We start from the raw sequence: 21,540 nt of genomic DNA, 5'->3' as shown, positions 1-21,540 counted from the left end.
ATTGTGTTATATATTGATGAAAATCAATTCCAATCTCAGTGTACACACTTTTTACATTTTAGATAGTGAGCTGCATGTTTAATGACTTACCAATCAAAACATTCTGGGGTTTGAGGTCCCGGTGAAGTATCTGATCCTTTTGACCATGAAGCACACTTAAACTATGGAGAAACTGACGCACAAGTTCTCTCCTCATTTCAGAGAGATTGACTCCTGGAAGGTCACGGTTGATATATGCATCCAGGGTGTATTCACATAGCTGAACAATAAGGTATCCAAAGTTCTCATCCTCTGTAAAGTCAATGTATCTTACAATAGACGTATCATCAAGCTCTGGAAGCCGTAAAAATGTTTCCTCATTCTTCAGCATCTCATAGTTGCATTTGGTCATTCTCTTAACTGCCACTTCAGTGCCGTCATCTCTCAGCCCTAAAAAGACTTCAGTACCATCACTTCCCTTTGCTATGCGGAATTCTGGGTCATTTTTCACAAACCTGATGCCTCCAACTCTGGTTACTTTACTTTCATCAATGTTAGCAAGTTTCTCTAATTCTTCCCTCCATCTCTTACTGACACTATCCCACTTCTGTGTCTGTGGCTTCTTTGACCCTCTTTCGAGAGAAAAACTTCTTTGGGCCATTTCTCTCAGTACTTTGCATACAGTATCTACAGAGTATACGTGTATCCTCAGGCACTGAAGTTATCCTCTTTGATGAAGCCTAGAGTGGAAGACGTTCCCTGGATCACAGGGATGCAGAGAAGATCTACCACTGTCTTGGCGCGTGTGTTTGCGGCAGCACTCAGTGGGCTCTCTGCAGCATTCAAATACGGCCGAACCTCAAGGCCAGGCAGCCTCCTCTAATTCTAATCCACACACGAAAGACAATCCAATCTGCTCGATCAACGCAGAAACAGTCTTTCATCCAGCACGTCTAATCCGTGATTCACTTCACTACCAAAGCTTGACTCTCATTCAGAACCGCACCGTAATGGCGGTGCACAGTTCCAACTAAAACGACACTGAACTCAACTGAAACACACCGATGATTGATGAACTGTAGCGTGATGTTAAGTAACTAATTACGCGATGTTAAGTAGCTAATTATCTCACGCACTCTTCACAAACACAACAGAGTCTGTCTACTTTTACTCACAGCACCGATGAAATCTCGTGGTTCTCAGTCCATGCCCATTAGCCTAGCCTGGCCTACTTGAAATACGGCCTTGCAAGCAGCTCGAGGAGTTATCCACAGTAATCACGAAGCAACGCTTTAAACTCACTCGTAAAGCAACAAAATTGGTCTTGAATTAACTTGAGCAAACTGTCTGTCTCGCCCTCTGTCTCTTTTTGAAGATTACAGGTGGAATCAATCAGAGTAACCGACCGCGCAAATATTTACAGCATCTCCGACAGTCTCTCTCTGCTGCACTTTGCCCGCTCTAACTTCCTCGTCTCATTCTTCCTTTGATTTCCGGCAGAGTAGGCACGGGTTTGCCCGCTCTCACTAAAAACCTCCAGGGGTTTCTACAGCAGACAGGCTACATTCACACTGCAGGCAAAAGTGGGCCAAATCTCTGTGTGTGTGTGTGTGGGGGGGGGGGGGGGGGGCGCGCATTTCCCCCCCCGCATTACAGTGTGGACAGTAAAAATTGCACGGAATCTGATCTTCTCAAATCTGACATGGTTTGTTGGAATGTGACCTCAGTGTGAACAGACCCGTATCAAAATTCATGAGCCTTTTACATCACTCTAGGTCGACATTCGTCGCAATTCTGCGCTGGTGGGAGGGATTACAAACATGGAGGACAGCTTCGATGGAGCTAGTCAGTGGAGAGACAGTGAGGTTTTAGAACTTTCAAGTATTTGGGGTGACACTTCTGTGCAAGCAAAACTTGAGGGATCTGAGCAAAAAAAATCTGCATTGAGCACGGTGTGCATGTAGACGCGCACACCGCAGCACTTCCTCAACCCCCCCCCCCTGCACCCCTATAGAGAGGCAAAGTGACCGCCTACTTCCTGCTTCAGCACTGTACCAGAGATTTTCATCCACCATTTATTTTCCCATAGACATTTCGTTTATGCTAAAGCTATATTTCTTTCATGCTTATAAAAATAGTTTTACTTGTTCAAACCAAACGGTTCAGCTATATTTAGAATTAGAATTTAGAATTTAGAATTATTTTATTTTATTTTATTTTATTTTATTTTATTTTATTTTATTTATGTCATTAGTTTTTTTTTCAGGGACAATCAGATGGTTTCCATCTGCTGTCCCTGGCCAGATGTTGAAAAGGCAGCCTAAAATTTAAAAAATTTAAATGCTGTGGTTTCCAGGGGGTTTACTGTAATATTGAATGTCCAAATTTGCTCCAAATCCTTGGCTCCCCAACAACACACGTCTGATGGACTTCACACGATCAGACAAACGGTTTTCAAGATACAGTATGGGGAAGACACACACTCTCACTCACACACACTCACTCACTCACACACTCACTCACTCACACACACACACACACACGCACGCACACGCACGCACGCACGCACACACACACACACACACACACACACACACACACACACACACACACACACACACACACACACACACACACAGGTGTCAGGTGTGCAGGCTTAACCCGGTCCACTGAGACGTGCTCCGGCTTACCACCAATGTCCACTACCAGGTGTTCTGTCCCATGCTCCAGAACCCGAAACGGACCATCATAAGGGGGCTGCAGTCCGCAGGCCCGGTGGCACCTGGGACGCAGGGACGCCGTGCTGCATGGTGGGGACAGGCGCGAAGGCCCTGGCTCTGTCCAGCTGGGAGGCACGTTGTAGGGGCAGCAGACCAGGGTGTTGTTGTGTTGGGTATGAACTCCCCGGGGACCCGCAATGGCTGCCCATAGACCAGCTTGGTCGAGAATGACTGGAGGTCCTCCTTAGGGGCCGTCCGGCCCAAACAAATACATCCAATATGTTTGTATGATGAGGCCACTTGACCTTGTGCTCAAATGGCCTCTGTAGATCTTCGTTTCTGGTGTTGTTGCTTCATGTACATTACAACATTAAATTCAAGGACTTTTTCAAGGACAATTTTTTTCGTTTCCAAGGACTTCACGCAAACCAAAGAATTCATTTTCAAATGTAAATTTGTCTCAAAGGGGGCATCAAATTTGCATTGTGTTACGGATTGTGTCTTTAACAAGCCAATTCTCCTTTCAGTCCTGTGAATAATATTGAGTTTGCGCGGTGCTAAAAGGCTGTGTCTACACTCTACACATATAAACAGTTAAATGTAATACTTTTTAAAGATCTTTTTAATACCACTTTAAATTAAATCGAACACCAAACTTGCGATGGAATTTACACACCAAAAGGGAAAATATACTCTTTCCAAGTAAACACATTGTCATTTCAAAATGACAAGCTTAAATTACAGTAATTGGTTGAGTTTAAGAACATTGTCCAAATGAATGACTGACAGGTATCGATCACTGTCACGATCAGCTCTTTTATGGGAGTGAGCTTATACTGCACAAGCTTGTGCAACATCATATTGCCTCCTGACCTCTGCAGCATAAACTGTAAACAACTAAGCAAAAAAACACAGAGCCAACCCAAACTAGCCTAACGTGATAACCAGGGGCGGACTGCATAATCGGGCACGTCGGGCAAATGCCCGGTGGCCTGGCCTGGCCTGGCCTGCAAAAAAAAAAAAAAAAAAAAAATTGTGCCCGCAGTCAGGCCACTCACTGAACAGCAGGCCAGGCGCGGCCTACTGGTTTACTAGTGGTTTTATTACTTTATTCAGGGTTAAAGTGGGTGCATCTCATTGTAAAATTGGACTCGGCCCAAATTGGGCTTCAAACGGCCCAAATCGGACTTCAAACGGCCCAAATCTGGCTTTAAACGACCCAAATTGGGCTTCAAACGGCCCAAATCTGGCTTCAAACGGCCCACGCATCGGCCCGTATCGGCCTGGCCTGCTTGGTATCTAATGCCCGGCCTGAATTATGATCCCAGCCCCTAATAACTCATTCAAAACGTGTGTGGTTCATTTGAAATTCAACGACTTTTAACTCATTCTCTGCCAAAGACGTACCCGGACGTACTTTTAACAATGGCGTTCTGTGCCAAAGACGTACTCGGACGTACTTTCATGTTTTGGGTGTTTACATTACATCAGACACTTTCCCAGCCTGTGACATTGTTTCAAGTCAAACTGATAAAAGGAACCCGCTAGTTTAGTATTTATGGGTGGAGCCTGTGGTCGAAACAGAGTCCGACCCAGTCGTTCTCGGATGGCGAGGAAGACGCCGGCGTTTTTGTTGTTGCGCCATGGTGATGAAGGAAGACGGATCACGTCTGACACAGATGAATCGGAGGAGGAGAAATGGGTGCCACTTGGAGAGAGCGATGACGATGGTAAAAAGTAGCCTATTTTTTGTATCGCGTTTGAGATGAAATGATCACACACACAACATTCGAGTATAATTGTCACGCATTGTTTATAACTTATGCCGCCGGCATGACTCGCTTCACGTTTCCTCTTGCCAGCTCTCCCTCTCAAGGGAGAGCTCTGTCACACTCAAGGGAGGGGGAATCACATGGATACGTCAAACGCGTCAAACCGCGTCACACACCCGTCCCAGCAACCAAGGCGAAACGTGTCACATAAACATTTTAAAGTTTACAGCACTAACGTAGCTATTGTGTGATCTTCTGTGCTAACGTTAGTTATGAGAGGTAACGTGACAGCAGGTAACGTTACAGCACTCGTTATTCCTGTGTGTGTGTGTGTGTGTGTGTGTGTGTGTGAGAGTGTGAGAGAGAGAGAGAGAGTGTGTGAGTGTGACCACATAAGGGTTCGTTCCATTTGTTTATGCTTTTATCAAGCTAAGACCGACACAGCTCCCTCAAATACATTCTCTTATTTTTTATTTTTTATTTATTTATTTGGGAAAACAAATACTGTATATGTCTGATGTGTCACTGAGGCAAAAAATAAAAGGCTCAAAAGAGAGTTCTGCTTGAAACGGTGTCCTTCACTAAAAACCTCTTTTTCTCATATTTATCTCCCAAGGAGGGCATTTTCAGTGAAAACAAGCTAACTTCCACTGCTTGTAACTAAACAAGGAAACGTGGGAGAGTTTCAGTTTTTTACAAGGGGTAAGAAGAGAGTCTCTGCTTTATTGTGAGATATGTTGTGTAATTTTATTCTTAGCACAGAATATTCTGTGGGTCCTGGAAGATCAGGAAATATGCTCAAAATCCTGGCACTGGGAGCACACAGACCGAAATGACCCTGGCAGAGAATGAGTTAAGCACCTTGTTTAAAAAATGTGCTATCTTCAAGGTATTCCAGGACTTGATTCCCCCCCCTCAAAATCCAAGCACTTCAAGCACCCTGGCAGACTCAGAGCCAAAGTGCTCAGTCGTTTATCAAGTGAACAGTCTCGCCCCCTCCTTCTGACTTCCTCTCAAGCTGGTCACATGACCCATTTATCTCAGGTAGCATGGTTTAAAGGATGCAGTTTGACATTCAGCTCTCTTTGAGATCAAAGCTTCCAGTGTACGTGCAAAAAGGAACCTTTGCAGTGTGTGGTTTAGACAAGGTTTCCTGTTTGAAAACCTGTTACAGCTGCCTGATCTCATGCAAATTGTTTCACCAGAGAGGATTAAGGAGAAGGCAGATAAATACTTCATCATCACTTACTCAATAAATCTATCAATCAATCAATCTTCACCCACAGGACCCTTGAAAAAGTCGTAGCCTTGTGGCCCATGGCTACTTTAATCCGACCTGTTGTCTACTCAAAGTTTAAAGCCCCTGGAAACCCAAATCCACAATAACCTTTGAACTAAGTATTTTAGGGTCTTATGTGCATAATAGTAAGCATTTAGGCCAGTGGTTCTCAACCTTTTTACATCAAGGAAATGAGTTGGCTCTCCAAGTACCACCATATGACCGACATTAAAATACTATTCTAATTCTATTCAGCTGCACAGTTTACGCAGGAGGCACTTTTATTCCAAATAACATTATTTATTGTTAACTTTTGTCAGCCACAGCCACAATGTACAAAGGGGTAGCACTAGAACTAGCAAACTATTCCACACAATTGAATGAATGAATGAATGAATTTTTTTATTGGTCACCACCACCAAGCATACACTTAGGTCACAACCAAAGGTTAGGGGCAGAAGCAAACGCTTATGTAAAGCCCCCCTTTTCTTACAGTTAAAATGATCATTCCTCAGACATTTTTGGACATTTGTCCTCACTTGCCATCAAATATACAACAAAGGATTTCAAGGAAAAAATATCCTAATACAAGAAACAAAAAAGTAAATAAATAATACAACAGTCAAAAACCAGTGAGTAGCAAATAACAAAACAAACAACACAATCCATACATGCATATTCATACATTTTTTAATCATTGTTTTCCTTTCAAGTTTTATTTAATATTTATTTATTTAATTTATTATTATTTTTTATTTCTTTATTATTATTACATCATTCAATTACCTAGGAACCAGTCTGTAATTATCCATCATCATGTCTTTATACCTTTTTTTTTACAGATCAACACATTCTTACTGTATTTTAATTCTTCCGGCAAAGCGTTCCACAACTTCACACCACAGACAGATATGCACCTGCTTTTCATAGCTGTGTTACAGAAGGGTAGTTTCCAATTTTGTTCACCTCTGAGGGCATAACCCCCCTCTCTTTCTTTGAACATAATTTGTATGTTGGACGGGAGCACGCCCTTTCTGGCTTTATACACAACCAAAGCTGTTTTTTGATCCACCAAGTCCATGAATTTTAATGTTTTTGACTTTATAAATAATAAATTGGTGTGATCATAGAATCCAACGTTATTCACTATTCGTATTGCTCTTTTCTGTACTGTACAAACTGACTGTAGTGTGGTTTTGCAAGCATTACCCCAGATCTCAACACAGTAAGTTAAATAAGGTAAAATCAACGTGGAATAAAGAGTGTTCATGGATCTGTGGTTAAGAAAGTGTCTGACTTTGTTCAAAACCCTGATGTTTCTGGAGATTTTAGATCTTACTTTGTTCGCTTGTGATTTCCAACTGAATTTATGATCTATTACTACCCCCAGAAAAGTGTTTTCGTATACTCTTTCTAAATCAACCCCTCCTATCCTTAAACCTACCTGAGTTGTTAAATGTGTTTTGCGATTTCCAAAAATCATAAACTTGGTTTTATTTAAGTTCAAAGATAACTTGTTAACATCGAACCACATTTTAAGTTTTTCTAGTTCTACTGTCACAATTCTCATACAATGCACCTCAGTAAATGAGAACATCACCGTATCATTCTCACAGCAAGTGAGAAAATTGAGAACTTTATTTCAGCAAATGTACTTCAAACACACACACTCTCTCTCTCTCTCTCTCTCTCTCTCTCACACACACACACACACACACACACACACACACACACAGACAGACACACACACACACACACACACACACACACACACAGCAAACACGTGTACTTCAAACATTCAAACACACACATGTTGATGTCCATTGACAACTCACATAAGCCTACACATAGCCTCACATAAGATTCCAGCCTGCTTCTGTATTTGGTTTTGATGGCAGCAAGTGAACAGAAGCCTTTCTCGCACAGATATGTGGTCGCAAAAGGAAGGAGAAAGCGTACAGCTTTGTCAGACAGGGCAGAGTATTCTCTGTGTTGCTTTATCCAAAAGTCCAACAACTTTCTGAAAGCAGGCTTCAGTGTTTTGTCACAAGCCAACTCTATTAAACTGCCTGGGCTCTTCCTCCGTCCCACCGCAGCTGAATGCAGTTGTATTTGCACACGGTTTTGCGTAATTTGTTTGTGGATTCCCCACTTGCGCTTCTGACGGAGCCACTAGCAGCACATTTTTTATTTTTTATTTTGTTCCAAAATCTAAAAACAACAATGTGGAAGTTATTTTAAATAGTATTTTGATAGTATTACTGTAGGCTACATGTTTTAAAGTTGGGTTTATTTCACATAAAAAACATTGAGATTCCAGGGATCCCTCCAAGTACCACCAGCAGGGGGCACAAGTACCACCGGTGGTACGCGTACCATAGGTTGAGAATGACTGAAGTAGGCTATTAGTTTCAATCCAAATCCTAAATATTGCAATTGCAAAGTGTTTGTACTCTTCTTGGGCGTGCTTATGCTCCAGACTTATTTTTATTTTTATTGTATTTAACACATTCACTGCCAGCCTTTTTTTTTTTACTGTAGGTAGCTTTTGCCAGAGGGTTTTTTTGAGGATTCTGGCTCATTTTACAAGAGCCAAGGATAATTTTCTGCTTGGAGTTTGTCAACACAAAGTTCACAAAAGTACTAATAGAATGTGTGCTTTCTCTGTCTAAAAGAGTTAGTTTGTAGAGTTAGTAGTTATGTAGATATTAGCCGTTGAGTACAGCATGGTTTCAGCGTCTGAGACAAAAAGCTGAGATAATCGCAGTTTTGTGAAATTCAATATCAAACAGTCACTTTAACCATTTATTTTTGGCATCAGTGAGACTATCAGACATAAACAATATAGTTCTGAACAGTAATTTCCTCCATAGCAGCACCCGCACCCCCTCTCCTTACAACTCCTCCCTCCGTGGGCGTGTCTGGTGGATTTCAGCAGCGTTTGTCAGTCACAAGCCAGTCTCTCCTGCCTGTCTGAGCAGTGAGCAGCAGCCTCTCGTCGGGAGCGTGGATGTGGCTTAATCCGTTCTTGGATTTTCGGTTGAGAGCTTTGACGAAGCCTTGTGTGACTCTAGGCTTATGCTGTGCGCTTCAAAGTGTGCTTTCCACCCAGTCCACCTTTGGAAGCCCCCACCGCCGTGCGCCCGTGTGAAAGGTTTTCGCCTACAGTATGAGAATGAGGCTCGTTCGCTTCTGGGTCCTCGGTTGAGCTCAGCTGGAATGCGTGCGTTTCTGGCCAAACAACACTCAATAGTCTGAGCACCGTCGCCACTCAGTGGGTCGGCGGAATGGATTGCACACGCCCGGCGGCTCTAACAGTATAATAGAAGATGCAAAAGGACCAGATCAACGATCCACCGTCAAAAAAAAAAAAACGATTTTTTTGACGTATCCATACGTCGCTGGCAGTGAACGGTTGGATTCTGCTTGACGTATCAGTACGTCGTTGGCAGTTAACGTGTTAATTGTATTTATTTTATTTTATTTTATTTTATTTTATTTTATTTTATTTTATTTTATTTTATTTTATTTAGTTTATTTTTCAGGGACAATGCACATTGCACACCAATCAGATGGTTTCCATCTGTTGTCCTGGGCCAGATGTTGAAAAGGCAGCCTAGAATTTCAAAAATTAAATGCTGTGTTACAAAGATAAAAAAATAAAATACTACACTACACAGGTCTCTCCCCGCATCGCGGTGTCCCAGTGAGCGGCTCCCCCCTGGCTGAGCCACTGAAAGTATTCCTTTCACTCTCCTATAATATATCTATCATGTTCCTGTATGTGTCTCTGTATGAGTCCAGTGAACCTTCTTACTTATTGGCATGTATACCTCCTATAAGACTGAGTGTGTGTGTGTGTGTGTGTGTGTGTGTGTGTGTGTGTGTGTGTGTGTGTGTGTGTGTGTGTGTGTGATTCTAGTGACCCAATAAATAGTTTGGTAGTTCTGACTTTGTACCAAACAGCTGGAACAGAGATGCCTTTAGGCGTTTCATGTGTTTTGCGTTGGTGTTTTCGCCCCCTGCAGGCTAGTTGCTGTTCTATGTGCTGCTGACTGTCTGAATCCAACACTCTGGGCAGTTTGGGTTTCAGCACCTCGGACAGAGACACAGCAGACTTCACACTGTGAAGAAGTGACCTCAGTCAGAGACTTGACTAACCTCAACAATGTCTGTTAGACGGAAACAGTGGCGACAGAAGAGACAGGAGAGACAGGAGACAGAAGAGACAGGAGAAACGGGAGAGAGACAGGAGAGACAGGAGAAATGGGAGAGAGCAGGAGAGAGACAGAAGAGACAGGAGAGAGACAGAAGAGACAGGAGAGACAGGAGAGAGACAGGAGAGAGACAGAAGAGAGACAGGAGAGAGACAGAAGAGACAGGAGAGAGACAGGAGAGAGACAGGAGAGAGACAGAAGAGACAGGAGAGAGACAGAAGAGACAGGAGAGAGACAGGAGAGAGACAGAAGAGACAGGAGAGAGACAGAAGAGAGACAGAAGAGACAGGAGAGAGACAGGAGAGAGACAGGAGTGAGACAGGTGTGAGTGGTGGGGTCCAATGTGATATCATTTTCATGGGGCCCAAAATCCCTCATCTGTGCGGTGATTGGCTTGGCTGTGCGAAAAGCAATTGTGCCCCCCGCGGAATGCTCCCACATTATATTAGTAAGATTTCCACCATGTGGAGAGACAGGCCTAAGGTCTATGGTTAGCAAAAGTTTATGAAAGTGAGACCTTTGTGTCAGCAAGTTATAATAACAAGTATTCTTCACAAATGAGGACCAACTTTTATGATTTTTGAAGCGTAAATGTGATGATTAAAAATCATGATTTTCAGAAAATGCTTCAAAAATCCTCATTTCTTGCTGAACACAAAGCCGTCCGTTCAGTTGTGTTGAGATGCATTCGTCTACTCACAAACACCTTACTACTTATTCACTCATTCATTCATTCACTCATTCATCACATCATCTGGATGGAACAGAGAGTCAAGTCTGCCCACACTGACTTCTGCTCCCATCCATGCTGGAGGAGTGTAGGAGGGAGAGAGAGGGAGGGGGAGCAGGCAGAGAGAGGGAGAGAGAGAGAGAGAGGGGGAGAGAGAGGGGGGTGGGAGGGGGGGAGCAGGCAGAGAGGGTGCAGAGCAGGAAGAGAGAGGGAGAGAGAGAGAGAGAGAGTTCACGGTGCACACAGAACACAGTAGAAACAGAGACACACTTTCTACTACACTGTGACAAATATGCAGAAATTAGAGCATCATTCTTCCCCAAAATTATACACAAATACCAAGAATTCGAAACACAATCAGAAAGAGACAAGCTTAAATACCTATTAGGAGAAAAACCAAACTGCTGCATATTATCAGCTAAATATCTGGCCTCCTGCCACAACCTCAGAGACATCCAGTGAAACACACCAGCTCATTTTATTTTTAATTTTTATTTTATTTTATTTTATTTTATTTTATTTTATTTTATTTTATTTTATTTTATTTTATTTCATTTCATTCTTACTCTTATTCTTATTTTATTTATTTTACTTATTTTATTTATTTTATTTTTATTTTTATTTTCTATTTGACAATTACTGGTTGTAAAAAAATTTTAAGTCAGAATGCCCCATTTTTTGGGAAGTGTATATGTACATATATCTTTGACTGTAAATTTGGACTGTTTGTACATTATACATCCTCGACTGTACATTCATTTATTATTATAATTTCCTTATTGTTGTACTGTTAATATGTGTATTTGCTTTGGCAATATAAGCACTGTCTTTTCATGCCAATAAAGCTATTTGAAATTGAAATTGAATTGAGAGAGAGAGGGGGGGGGTGCAGGACGAGAGAGGGAGTGACAGACAGGAGAGCACAGCAGGCAGGGAGAGAGAGGGGAGCAGGCAGAGAGAGGGAGAGAGAGAGGGAGGGGAGCAGGCAGAGAGAGGGAGAGAGAGAGGGGGGAGCAGGCAGAGAAGGGGAGAGAGAGAGAGGGAGAGGGAGGGGGTGCAGGCAGAGAGAGGGAGAGAGGGAGGGGGAGAGCAGGCAGAGGGAGAGAGAGAGAGGGAGAGAGAGAGGGGGGGGGGGCAGGCAGAGAGAGGGAGAGAGAGGGGGGGGCAGGCAGAGAGAGAGAGCCATTCTTAGCCACTGTCTGATGTTCTCCTATAATAATAATGTCCTCACATTCTGTCTATTTTTAGCATATTCTCCTCCAGGAGGAAAAAACAGCTGAGTGCTCAAGACAAGAAAGAAAGAATCAGTTAAAGAGAGAGAGAGAGAGAGAGAGAGAGAGCCAGGCTGGGACAGTGTGAGCAGTCAGTGAAGCTGTGGTCTCATGCTGCCCCCCTCCTGGTGTAAACAGGAACTGCAGTCTCCAGGTTGCAGGCTCTAACTCTCACCCATATAGACTGTAAAAACAGATGATGTAATGACTGTGATGTCATAGACTGTAAAAACAGATGATGTAGTGACTGTGACATCATAGACTGTCAAAACAGATGATGTAGTGACTGTGATGTCATAGACTGTAAAAACAGATGATGTAGTGACTGTGACATCATAGACCGTCAAAACAGATGATGTAGTGACTGTGACGTCATAGACTGTCAAAACAGATGATGTAGTGACTGTGACGTCATAGACTGTAAAAACAGATGATGTAGTGACTGTGACGTCATAGACTGTCAAAACAGATGATGTAGTGACTGTGACGTCATAGACTGTAAAAACAGATGATGTAGTGACTGTGACATCATAGACTGTCAAAACAGATGATGTAGTGACTGTGACGTCATAGACTGTCAAAACAGATGATGTAGTGACTGTGACGTCATAGACTGTAAAAACAGATGATGTAGTGACTGTGACGTCATGGACTGTAAAAACAGATGATGCAGTGACTGTGATGTCATAGACTGTAAAAACATATGATGTAGTGACTGTGATGTCATAGACTGTAAAAACAGATGATGAAGTGACTGTGATGTCATAGACTGTAAAAACAGATGATGTAGTGACTGTGACATCATAGACTGTAAAAACAGATGATGTAGTGACTGTGACGTCATAGACTGTAAAAACAGATGATGTAGTGACTGTGATGTCATAGACTTTCAAAACAGATGATGTAGTGACTGTGATGTCATAGACTTTCAAAACAGATGATGTAGTGACTGTGATGTCATAGACTATAAAAACAGATGATGTAGTTTCCATAGACTTACCACTCTTCCAATGGTGAAACAATGGCATGTTCCTATAGTAGCCACACATCTGTATGATCTCATCCTTGTTTATTTAAAAATATATATGCAATGTCATGGAGAAGTACTACACTACCCACAATTCTAAAGTGTAATATCGATGTCTTTGATTGGTGGAGCTGGCTGTCTGTGATTGGTGGAGCACGCTGGGCCACTGCACGATATCACTGCACTAGTGTGTAGGCTACAGTTTGCTGCCACTGACCAAGGTTATAATAGTTTTGGATTTTTTCATTAGTTTTTATTTTTATTAGTTTTGACTTTTTGTTAACAATTTCATTTTAGTTTTCCATAGTTTTTAAGGTGGGTTTGATCGTTTAGTTTAGTATTTATTTTTTGAAAATGCTTAGTTTTATTTTAGTTTTTATTAGTTTCAGTGGTACTTTTAGTCTTTTTTTTGCCCCTTTCCTCTTATTTTTGTAATAATGAAACATCGCGTTAGTTCATTCGAGACACGGAAGTCATAGGCTACATGCCCGAGCTGTATCCAGCTGTCAGTCGCTGATTGGATCATTCATTCACCAACCACAGCCATTCTCACAATAAGGTGGTCCGTATAAACACAGCCTCCTCTCTCACTCTGATCTGCTCCACAAACGCTGCCTCACACTGCTGCTGCTGGCAATGCTTTGCCTCCACCACCCCAGCCTCCACCTTTATAGCTCAGTCTGCTTTGCTCAAAGGCTAATCATGTATTCTAGCTAGAGTCTGCATGGCTCAAAAAGTGAACATGTTTCCATGTCTTGCTTAGGCTCCCTCTGTTACTCACTTGGCTTTAAATTAATCTGGAATCTTCTATCTCCATGGGGGGATTTTTGCGGCCCTCCCTGCTCGGCGTAGCTTGATGCTGCTGGGCCGGTTCAGGGAGGAGCATCTTCTGTAAAGATGCTTATCTTTACATCCATGGTCTGTAAAGAGCGGAGCCTTCAACGCCAAACATAACTGTATTTCCATTTATGCAATAAAATTTAAATCTATGACGAGGGTGTTCTTGAATGAATGGGGTGTTTGTCAGGGGTGAGATTCAAAAGGGTCATAAAATATGATAGATCTAGGAAAATAGATTTAATCTCCACTCAAAATATAGGCTTTTTATGTATGAAATACTGTAAACTGACAAAGACTAAAACTAAGGACATTTTCTCTTCAATTTTATTTTATTAGTGGCCGGGCCAGCGAAGCGGCAGGACCACTTATTGTATTTGCCTGTATTCTTCTTCTTCTCCCGGGAAGTTTGACTTCCCATGCATGAAAACTAACCAAACTTTGCACAAAGGTCCAGTCCCATGCCAAACGTCTTTGATGCAAATTTGGCGCCAATAGTCCTGACGGCGGCACTACAGCGACCGTCTACAGTTTCAAACTTTGAAAATTCATAAAAAATCAGGCATATACATGCTACAGCTTTGCAACTTTCACCAAAATGTGGGCCCAAATGAGGAGAAACTTTTGAACAATGCAACCTATGGCCAATTATGAAGCCAAACTTCAGCATCTGCATCGTTAGACTGCCCTACACAAAAGTATCAAACAGATTTTCGATTGGTCAAAAAATTTTGCTGCCTAAAGAGCGTCTTAATTACCCTAATTACCTAGGGCAATTAGGTTGTATTTGTGATGTCATCAGTCACTCGAGCAATTGTGATGCCATCAGTGATGTCACCCGAGCAATTGTGATGTCATAAATCCTTCCTGGCTCATCCTATATAAGTGGAAGCAGTGTGTGTTTTTACAAACAAGCATCCAGTCCCATAAAACACCACCAGCAAGCATCCAGTCTGCAATGGGTCATGCCCGGCCACGACCCATTGCTGCGGAGCAGCTATAATTAGTGGCCGGGCCAGCGAAGCGGCCAGGCCACTTCTTGTATTTGCCTGTATTCTTCATCCTCCCGGGAAGTTCGACTTCCCATGGATGAAAACTAACCAAACTTTGCACAAAGGTGCAGTCCCATGCCAAACGTCTTTGACACAAATTTGGGGCCAATAGTCCTAACGGTGGCACTACAGCGACCGTCTAAAGTTTAAAACTTAAAAAATTCATAAAAAATCAGGCGTACGTGCTACGGCTTTGCAACTTTCACCGAAATGTGCGCCTAAATGAGGGGAAGCTTTTGTACAATGCAACCTATGGCCAATTATGAAGTCTAAAGACCGCAAAACTGCAAAAACTGCAAAAACCATTAAACCCTACTCCTCCCACATTTTTTCTTCAAACGACACCAAACTTCAGTATCTGCATCGTTAGACTGTTCTACACAAAAGTATCAAACCAGATTTTCGATCGGTCAAAAATTGAGCCCACAGTGCATCAAAACGTTGAATTCTGGCCCCGTGTATAGCCTAATTACCTTAACACATTCAGTGCCAGCGACGCCATATGGCGTCATTAGAAATTTACCGTAGAGTGCCAGCGACGCCAAATGGCGTCAATAACTCGAATTTTTTTTTTTGACGGGGGGGTGTCGATCTATGCCTCTTACATCGCCTCTTACAATATTCAGAGGTATTGAATGTGTCTAACCTATTTTACAGAGATTTTACTTAGGTGGCGACAGCGCTCTCCAGATGAGAGAACGTGGAGTGAAACACACAGAAGAAGTCATTGGGGGGAAGGAAATCGCATCGCATCCGTCCGTATGCAGCGGCTTCATTGAAGCAACGTTTAGCTGTGCCCCTGCAGCAGCCAATCTGCTATCACAATTGAGCACCTCGGTGTCAGCTGCAACAGCCTCCGTGTCCGCTGCAACACATGATCAGCCGTGGATTTGTTATTATTCTCAACTCGAAGCATGGGAGCTGGTACACGCGGCTGTAAAAAAGCAGGATCTAGCGGACTTTTTCAGTGCTGAGCACAGGCAGAGAAAACTGCAGAGCAGAGAGACACTCCTCCCACAACGGGGGGGGGGGGGGGGAGGAGGAGGGGGGGAGGTGGGCACGCAGAGCCAAGTACACAACACAGACCCAGACAGCAGGACAGGGTTGGCAAACGCAAGCCAGAATATCCGATGCCCACCAGCAGCAAAAGATCAGCAAGAAGCTGCAACCAGCAGCGCATGCAGGCGCCAGCGCTGCTGGTTTCAGCTAAAAATATTATTCTTCCAAACAAAATTCCCTTGCCTTCACTGTTTTATTGAAGGAAATTATTTTTGAGGTGTGACTACATCAGAAAATTAGCTTCAGAGTCAGTGATGTGCTTGAAATGTTTAATTTCACAAAAGGCTCATTATCTCAGCTCCTAGAAAAAAAGCTCTGTTTTTCGTTCAATCAAGCTATCTTCTCCGGCTCATAACTAAAGAACGGAAAATGGGATCAATAAACTTTTTTTTGCAGGTGATAGAAGAGAGTCTCATCGTTATTTGTGCGTGTTCAGTGTTTACATAGTAATTATTAAAGAAATTATATGACTGTTTTAAAATGCATTGCGGCCTATGTGGCACAGCAAGCAACCTTTTGCCCAAGGGCCGTGGCACTGAAAGTGTTAATTACCTTTGGCAATTAGGTTGTATTTGTGATGTCATCAGTCAGTCAAGCAATTGTGATGCCATCACTAATGTCACTCGAGCAATTGTGATGTCATAATATTTTTTTTCCCCATTGACTTGCATGGGGTTTCGAAAAATCTTGTTACATTTGGCAATTAGGTTGTATTTGTGATGTCATCAGTCAGTCAAGCAATTGTGATGCCATCACTAATGTCACTCGAGCAATTGTGATGTCATAATATTTTTTTTCCCCATTGACTTGCATGGGGTTTCGAAAAATCTTGTTACATTTGGCAATTAGGTTGTATTTGTGATGTCATCAGTCAGTCAAGCAATTGTGATGCCATCACTGATGTCACTCGAGCAATTGTGATGTCATAATATTTTTTTTCCCCATTGACTTGCATGGGGTTTCGAAAAATTTTGCAGTAAATTAGCTGTAATTCAGAAACCATAACAGCTACAGCTACGAAACTTCGTAGGGAGGTGCACAGAGGGGCCTTATACTATACACAAAAGAAATACACAAATTGAGCAGATGGTGGCGTTATAATAGCCCTCTTTACAGCCTGCGCTCGGCCCCTAAGGAGGATCTGCAGTCCTCTTCGGCCGAGCTCGTGTTGGGCCAGCCACTAAGAGTCCCTGGGGAGCTATTGTGATGTCATGTCATAAGTGACATCACATGTGGTGTGATGTCACTCCTTTGCATCGACTTCCACAGTACGGCAATTGGGTTGTATTTATGATGTCATCAGTCAGTCAAGCAATTGTGAAACCATCACTGATGTCACTCGAGCTATTGTGATGTCATGTCATAAGTGATGTCACAAATCCTTTCTGGTTGACGCTATATAAGTGGGAACAGTATATCTTTCCATGTAAGGTCCCAGTTGAGATGCCTCGCAACAAAAAACGCCATCAGATGATCAAGAAGCTCCATGCTGCAAGGAAATCAGAAAAAGCTGGTGCTAACACTGCAATTGTTGAACAAATCCATATCAACAATTCCCCAGATCGATCAAGACATAATGTTGGTGAAATCCCTGCAACATTATGTCCCATGGTCCATAACTTCTGAACCGTAAGTTCGACTTCCCATGGATGAAAACTAACCAAACTTTGCACAAAGGTCCAGTCCCATGCCAAACATCTTTGACACAAATTTGGGGCCAATAGTCCTAACGGTGGCACGACAGCGACCGTCTAAAGTTTAAAACTTAAAAAATTCATAAAAAATCAGGCGTACGTGCTACGGCTTTGCAACTTTCACCGAAATGTGCGCCTAAATGAGGGGAAGCTTTTGTACAATGCAACCTATGGCCAATTATGAAGTCTAAAGACCGCAAAACTGCAAAAACTGCAAAAACAAATTAAACCCTACTCCTCCCACATTTTTTCTTCAAACGACACCAAACTTCAGTATCTGCATCGTTAGACTGTTCTACACAAAAGTATCAAACCAGATTTTCGATCGGTCAAAAATTGAGCCCACAGTGCATCAAAACGTTGAATTCTGGCCCCGTGTATAGCCTAATTACCTTAATTACCTTTGGCAATTAGGTTGTATTTGTGATGTCATCAGTCAGTCAAGCAATTGTGATGCCATCACTGATGTCACTCGAGCAATTGTGATGTCATAATATTTTTTTCCCCCATTGACTTGCATGGGGTTTCGAAAAATCTTGTTACATTTGGCAATTAGGTTGTATTTGTGATGTCATCAGTCAGTCAAGCAATTGTGATGCCATCACTGATGTCACTCGAGCAATTGTGATGTCATAATATTTTTTTTCCCCATTGACTTGCATGGGGTTTCGAAAAATCTTGCAGTAAATTAGCTGTAATTCAGAAACCATAACAGCTACAGCTACGAAACTTGGTAGGGAGGTGCACAGAGGGGCCTTTTATTCTACACGAAAGAATTACACAAATTGAGCAGATGGTGGAGCTATAACAGCCCTCTTTACATTCTGGTCCATAACTTCTGAACTGTATGGTCTATCATCAAAGCCTTGAGACTTGCCCGGCCACGACCCATTGCTGCGCAGCAGCTATAATTTTAGTTAGTTTTGTAAACACACAATACCGTTTCAGTTAGTTATCGTTTTTTTTGTAAAGCTTAGTTTTTATTTTTATTTCAGTTTATTTCATGTTTTTTTTCAATTCTAGTTTTCGTTTTTTCGTTGGTTTTCGTATAATAACCTTGCCACTGACTGACTGAAAGTATGTTACATGAACCATTACGAGCTTCAACGCTGGAACCCGTTTCAAAATCTGTTACCTGGCTGCTTGTTGAGTTAGCTGCAAGGAAATGCAGCTTTTATATGATAACGTTAGTCATTGAGCTAATAGTCCAGTGGGTCCCAAACTGGGGTACGCATAGGGGTACGTGGAGCTGCTACAGAGGGTACTTGAGAGAAAGGGGAAAATGGAAAAATGTAAGAATAAATCATGAAAATGAATAAAACTTTAAAATAAATCTGCTAGGGAGGTGTGATAGTAAAATTATTGATTGATTGCTTATGATCTATGGCTCTTCTAAGATGTATTACAGAGGCACTAATTGTAACTCTTTCAATCGATTTTTCATTTTGTAATGTTCTATTCTTCAAAAGGTGGGTTATCAGTTATACATTGCAACGTTTATTTCAGTACAGCAGTGAACATAATGCAGGGTCGCTGTGACGTTCTAAGCTCTTTTCCTGCTAACTATGCTAACTTTACGCAACTCACCCTGGCTAAAAACACAGTTCCTACAATGACACCTGTGCAGGTTACTCACACGGTCACCCCCTTATAGGGGCAAGGCCTGATAGAGCTATTCAAGTCATTTGGTGAAAATGCCTGTATTTTTTCATATCACAGAAACAAAATATATTGCAATTTTTTTCCAACATCGTGTAGCCCTAATGACCGGCACATTTCATGAAAATAGAATGTTTCATCATGTTCGCCAAAAATAAAGCCAGTAGAGGTGAAGTGCAGACAGGAAGTCTGTGTTCCGTCTTTGTGAAAGGTTTTCTGCTCTTCCTGACCTGTTTGACACCTCATATAGCCTACAGTAAACTCACACACCATTTGGAGATTGCTGCATCTGTAGTTGTCTTAAATGTTAAATCTGTGTTTCATTTGAACGTGTTTGGTTTGGTGCCGACTGCTGAGTCGTTGAACTAAAACTAGTTTAGGTGAAAGCAGTTACATTTCAAAGTGCTCGGCTGGGGAAGGCCAGTAGTTAATTGCTGGGAGGGGCTTGAACTCGTCTGAACCGATTTTGGCACAGTTCATTCTACAGCATCAGCTGTAGAGTCAGCCTCTTGTTGTTATCTTTGTGCACAGAGACTAGGGAGTCTGTGTGAGTCCATCAAGGGTCGGCCAGGAGAGGGACACAGCTGGGTTCTTGTAACTACCTTTCCTAGTTAACGGCTTTCCTGTCTGCTACAGTCTCTCATCCCTGTTGTCATTAGTTCATATGCCCCATATACTGTAGCCTACATGCCACTATTTTTTTTTTAGCAGTGGGGGGAAAGGCTTTGTTGTAAAATTCTGTTGTAATATAGTGTAGTAGTGAAGACTAAATATCAACAAATGAAGACTATCAAAGACTGGATGGTGTGTTGAGAAAGCTCCAATTAACATTATTTATTTATCGATTTACGTATTCATTCATATGGGGGGGGGGCACTTCCTGGCCTCACAGAGACCTGGATCTAGTCTGACTTCACGGAAGCAGGCTGCTGGTATACACTCTGCCATTGGTGGCGACCATTTCAGTCGGCAGCAGAAGAAAATCCCTTTCCGTTCCCTGCAAGCTCTGCCATTGGCTACGGGCTGCGACCATTTATGGATTTCCTTTCTGCTCCCTCCATGTCGAATCTGACGATCTTATATGCCTGCGCCGCTGTGGAACAAAAACAACAACGCTAGCTCGTTCCAAAGTGGATTGTGGATTGTGCAATAAGGCTGGCCTGCTTGGTACTTTTGGTGGATGGTTGCAAAGGTAAATAGAGCCTCCCCCCCCCCCCCCCCGCTAGACCAGAGTGGAGGTATTACCAGCCAGACTCTCCCGGTGCAGGGAGAGAGTCTGGCAAGTGATGCTAACCTGGATCAGACCTGGAAACGGCCCTCTCTGCTGCTGCTTCTTTCTCTCACACCCCCAGAGCCTCTGGCCACTGTCACTGCTCTCTCTCACCTCTCTATATCCTCTTTGGCATCCCATGCTGTCTCTGGATGGATCCCTCAAGGCTGCAGCCATGGAGTCAACATTTGGGGGGGTGGGGAGCGGGAGGTACCCAAATCCCCCCCCCCCCCCCACATGTTGGCATCATCATTCTCTCTCTCTACTCTACTCTATTCTCTCTAAAGAAATATGATATGATCAGTAATCAACTGGTGTTTCTTGCCATGATGGTCATGACCCCCAAGTTCAAGGTCGCATGATTAATTCCGGGGGTCGCAGGATGGTTATATTAAAAAAAATAAAAAATAAAAGTAAATAAAAAATCATACACATTTTTTGAGAATGATTTTTCTCCCATGATGATTGCATCTACCATACCAATGATATAATGTAGTAGCCTATACAGTATAAAACTTAATATATGAACTATAAACTATATAAAAACCGTATAAAATAGATTTGAGTGAATGCACCAGAGAGGCGCAGTGGCGGGAGGGGGGGTCGCGAACCCCAGCCTAAATCTTTTTGGGGGTCGCGGCTCAAAAAGGTTGAGAACCACTGCTCTAGTTCATATCCGTGGTTATGTGTGTGACTAGTACGTCTCGACAACAATGTTACAATTTCACTTAGCAGACGCTTTTATCCAAAGCGACGTACATCTGAACTTTATACAACACAAGCAGTGATCTAGTCAGAAGACAACAATATGAGTAACTGCCAAGACACAGTTGCTAAAGTAGATGATATTAAACATTGATGCAGCTCCTATAATCTATTAATACCTCCTCTCTCTCTCCCCTTCTCTTGCTCCACCCTCTCTCTCTTGCTCTATCTCTCTCTCGCTCCCTCTCCCTTCACCCCCTCTGTGTCTC

The 21,540-nt window shown here is 42.6% G+C and overlaps 2 protein-coding genes across 3 annotated transcripts in view; both read right to left on the bottom strand.

Moving 5' to 3' along the window:
- LOC310777056 (serine/threonine-protein kinase/endoribonuclease IRE1-like) overlaps positions 1-1,416 on the bottom strand; it is a 55,471-nt gene extending 54,055 nt beyond the window's left edge. For both annotated transcript variants that reach the window (XM_083637310.1, XM_083637311.1), the window contains exon 1: positions 91-1,416. In XM_083637310.1, coding sequence (XP_083493436.1) covers positions 91-640 — 550 coding nt within the window. In that variant the 5' untranslated portion in view covers positions 641-1,416. The remainder of the gene's footprint in view (positions 1-90) is intronic.
- The window catches only part of LOC310776359 (serine/threonine-protein kinase/endoribonuclease IRE1-like), a gene marked incomplete at its 3' end in the record, with an annotated part of 34,539 nt that continues 13,686 nt past the window's right edge, over positions 688-21,540 (bottom strand). The window contains exons 7-8 of the mRNA XM_083636555.1: positions 2,641-2,824; positions 688-738 (exon numbers count right to left, since the gene is read on the bottom strand). Coding sequence (XP_083492681.1) covers positions 688-738; positions 2,641-2,824 — 235 coding nt within the window. The remainder of the gene's footprint in view (positions 739-2,640; positions 2,825-21,540) is intronic.

Source organism: Poromitra crassiceps, assembly GCF_964638095.1.
Source record: "Poromitra crassiceps genome assembly, chromosome: 5".
NCBI classification, from domain to species: domain Eukaryota; kingdom Metazoa; phylum Chordata; class Actinopteri; order Beryciformes; family Melamphaidae; genus Poromitra; species Poromitra crassiceps.
Note: the sequence above shows the minus strand (reverse complement) of the source record. Positions and strands in the feature narration are given on the sequence as shown.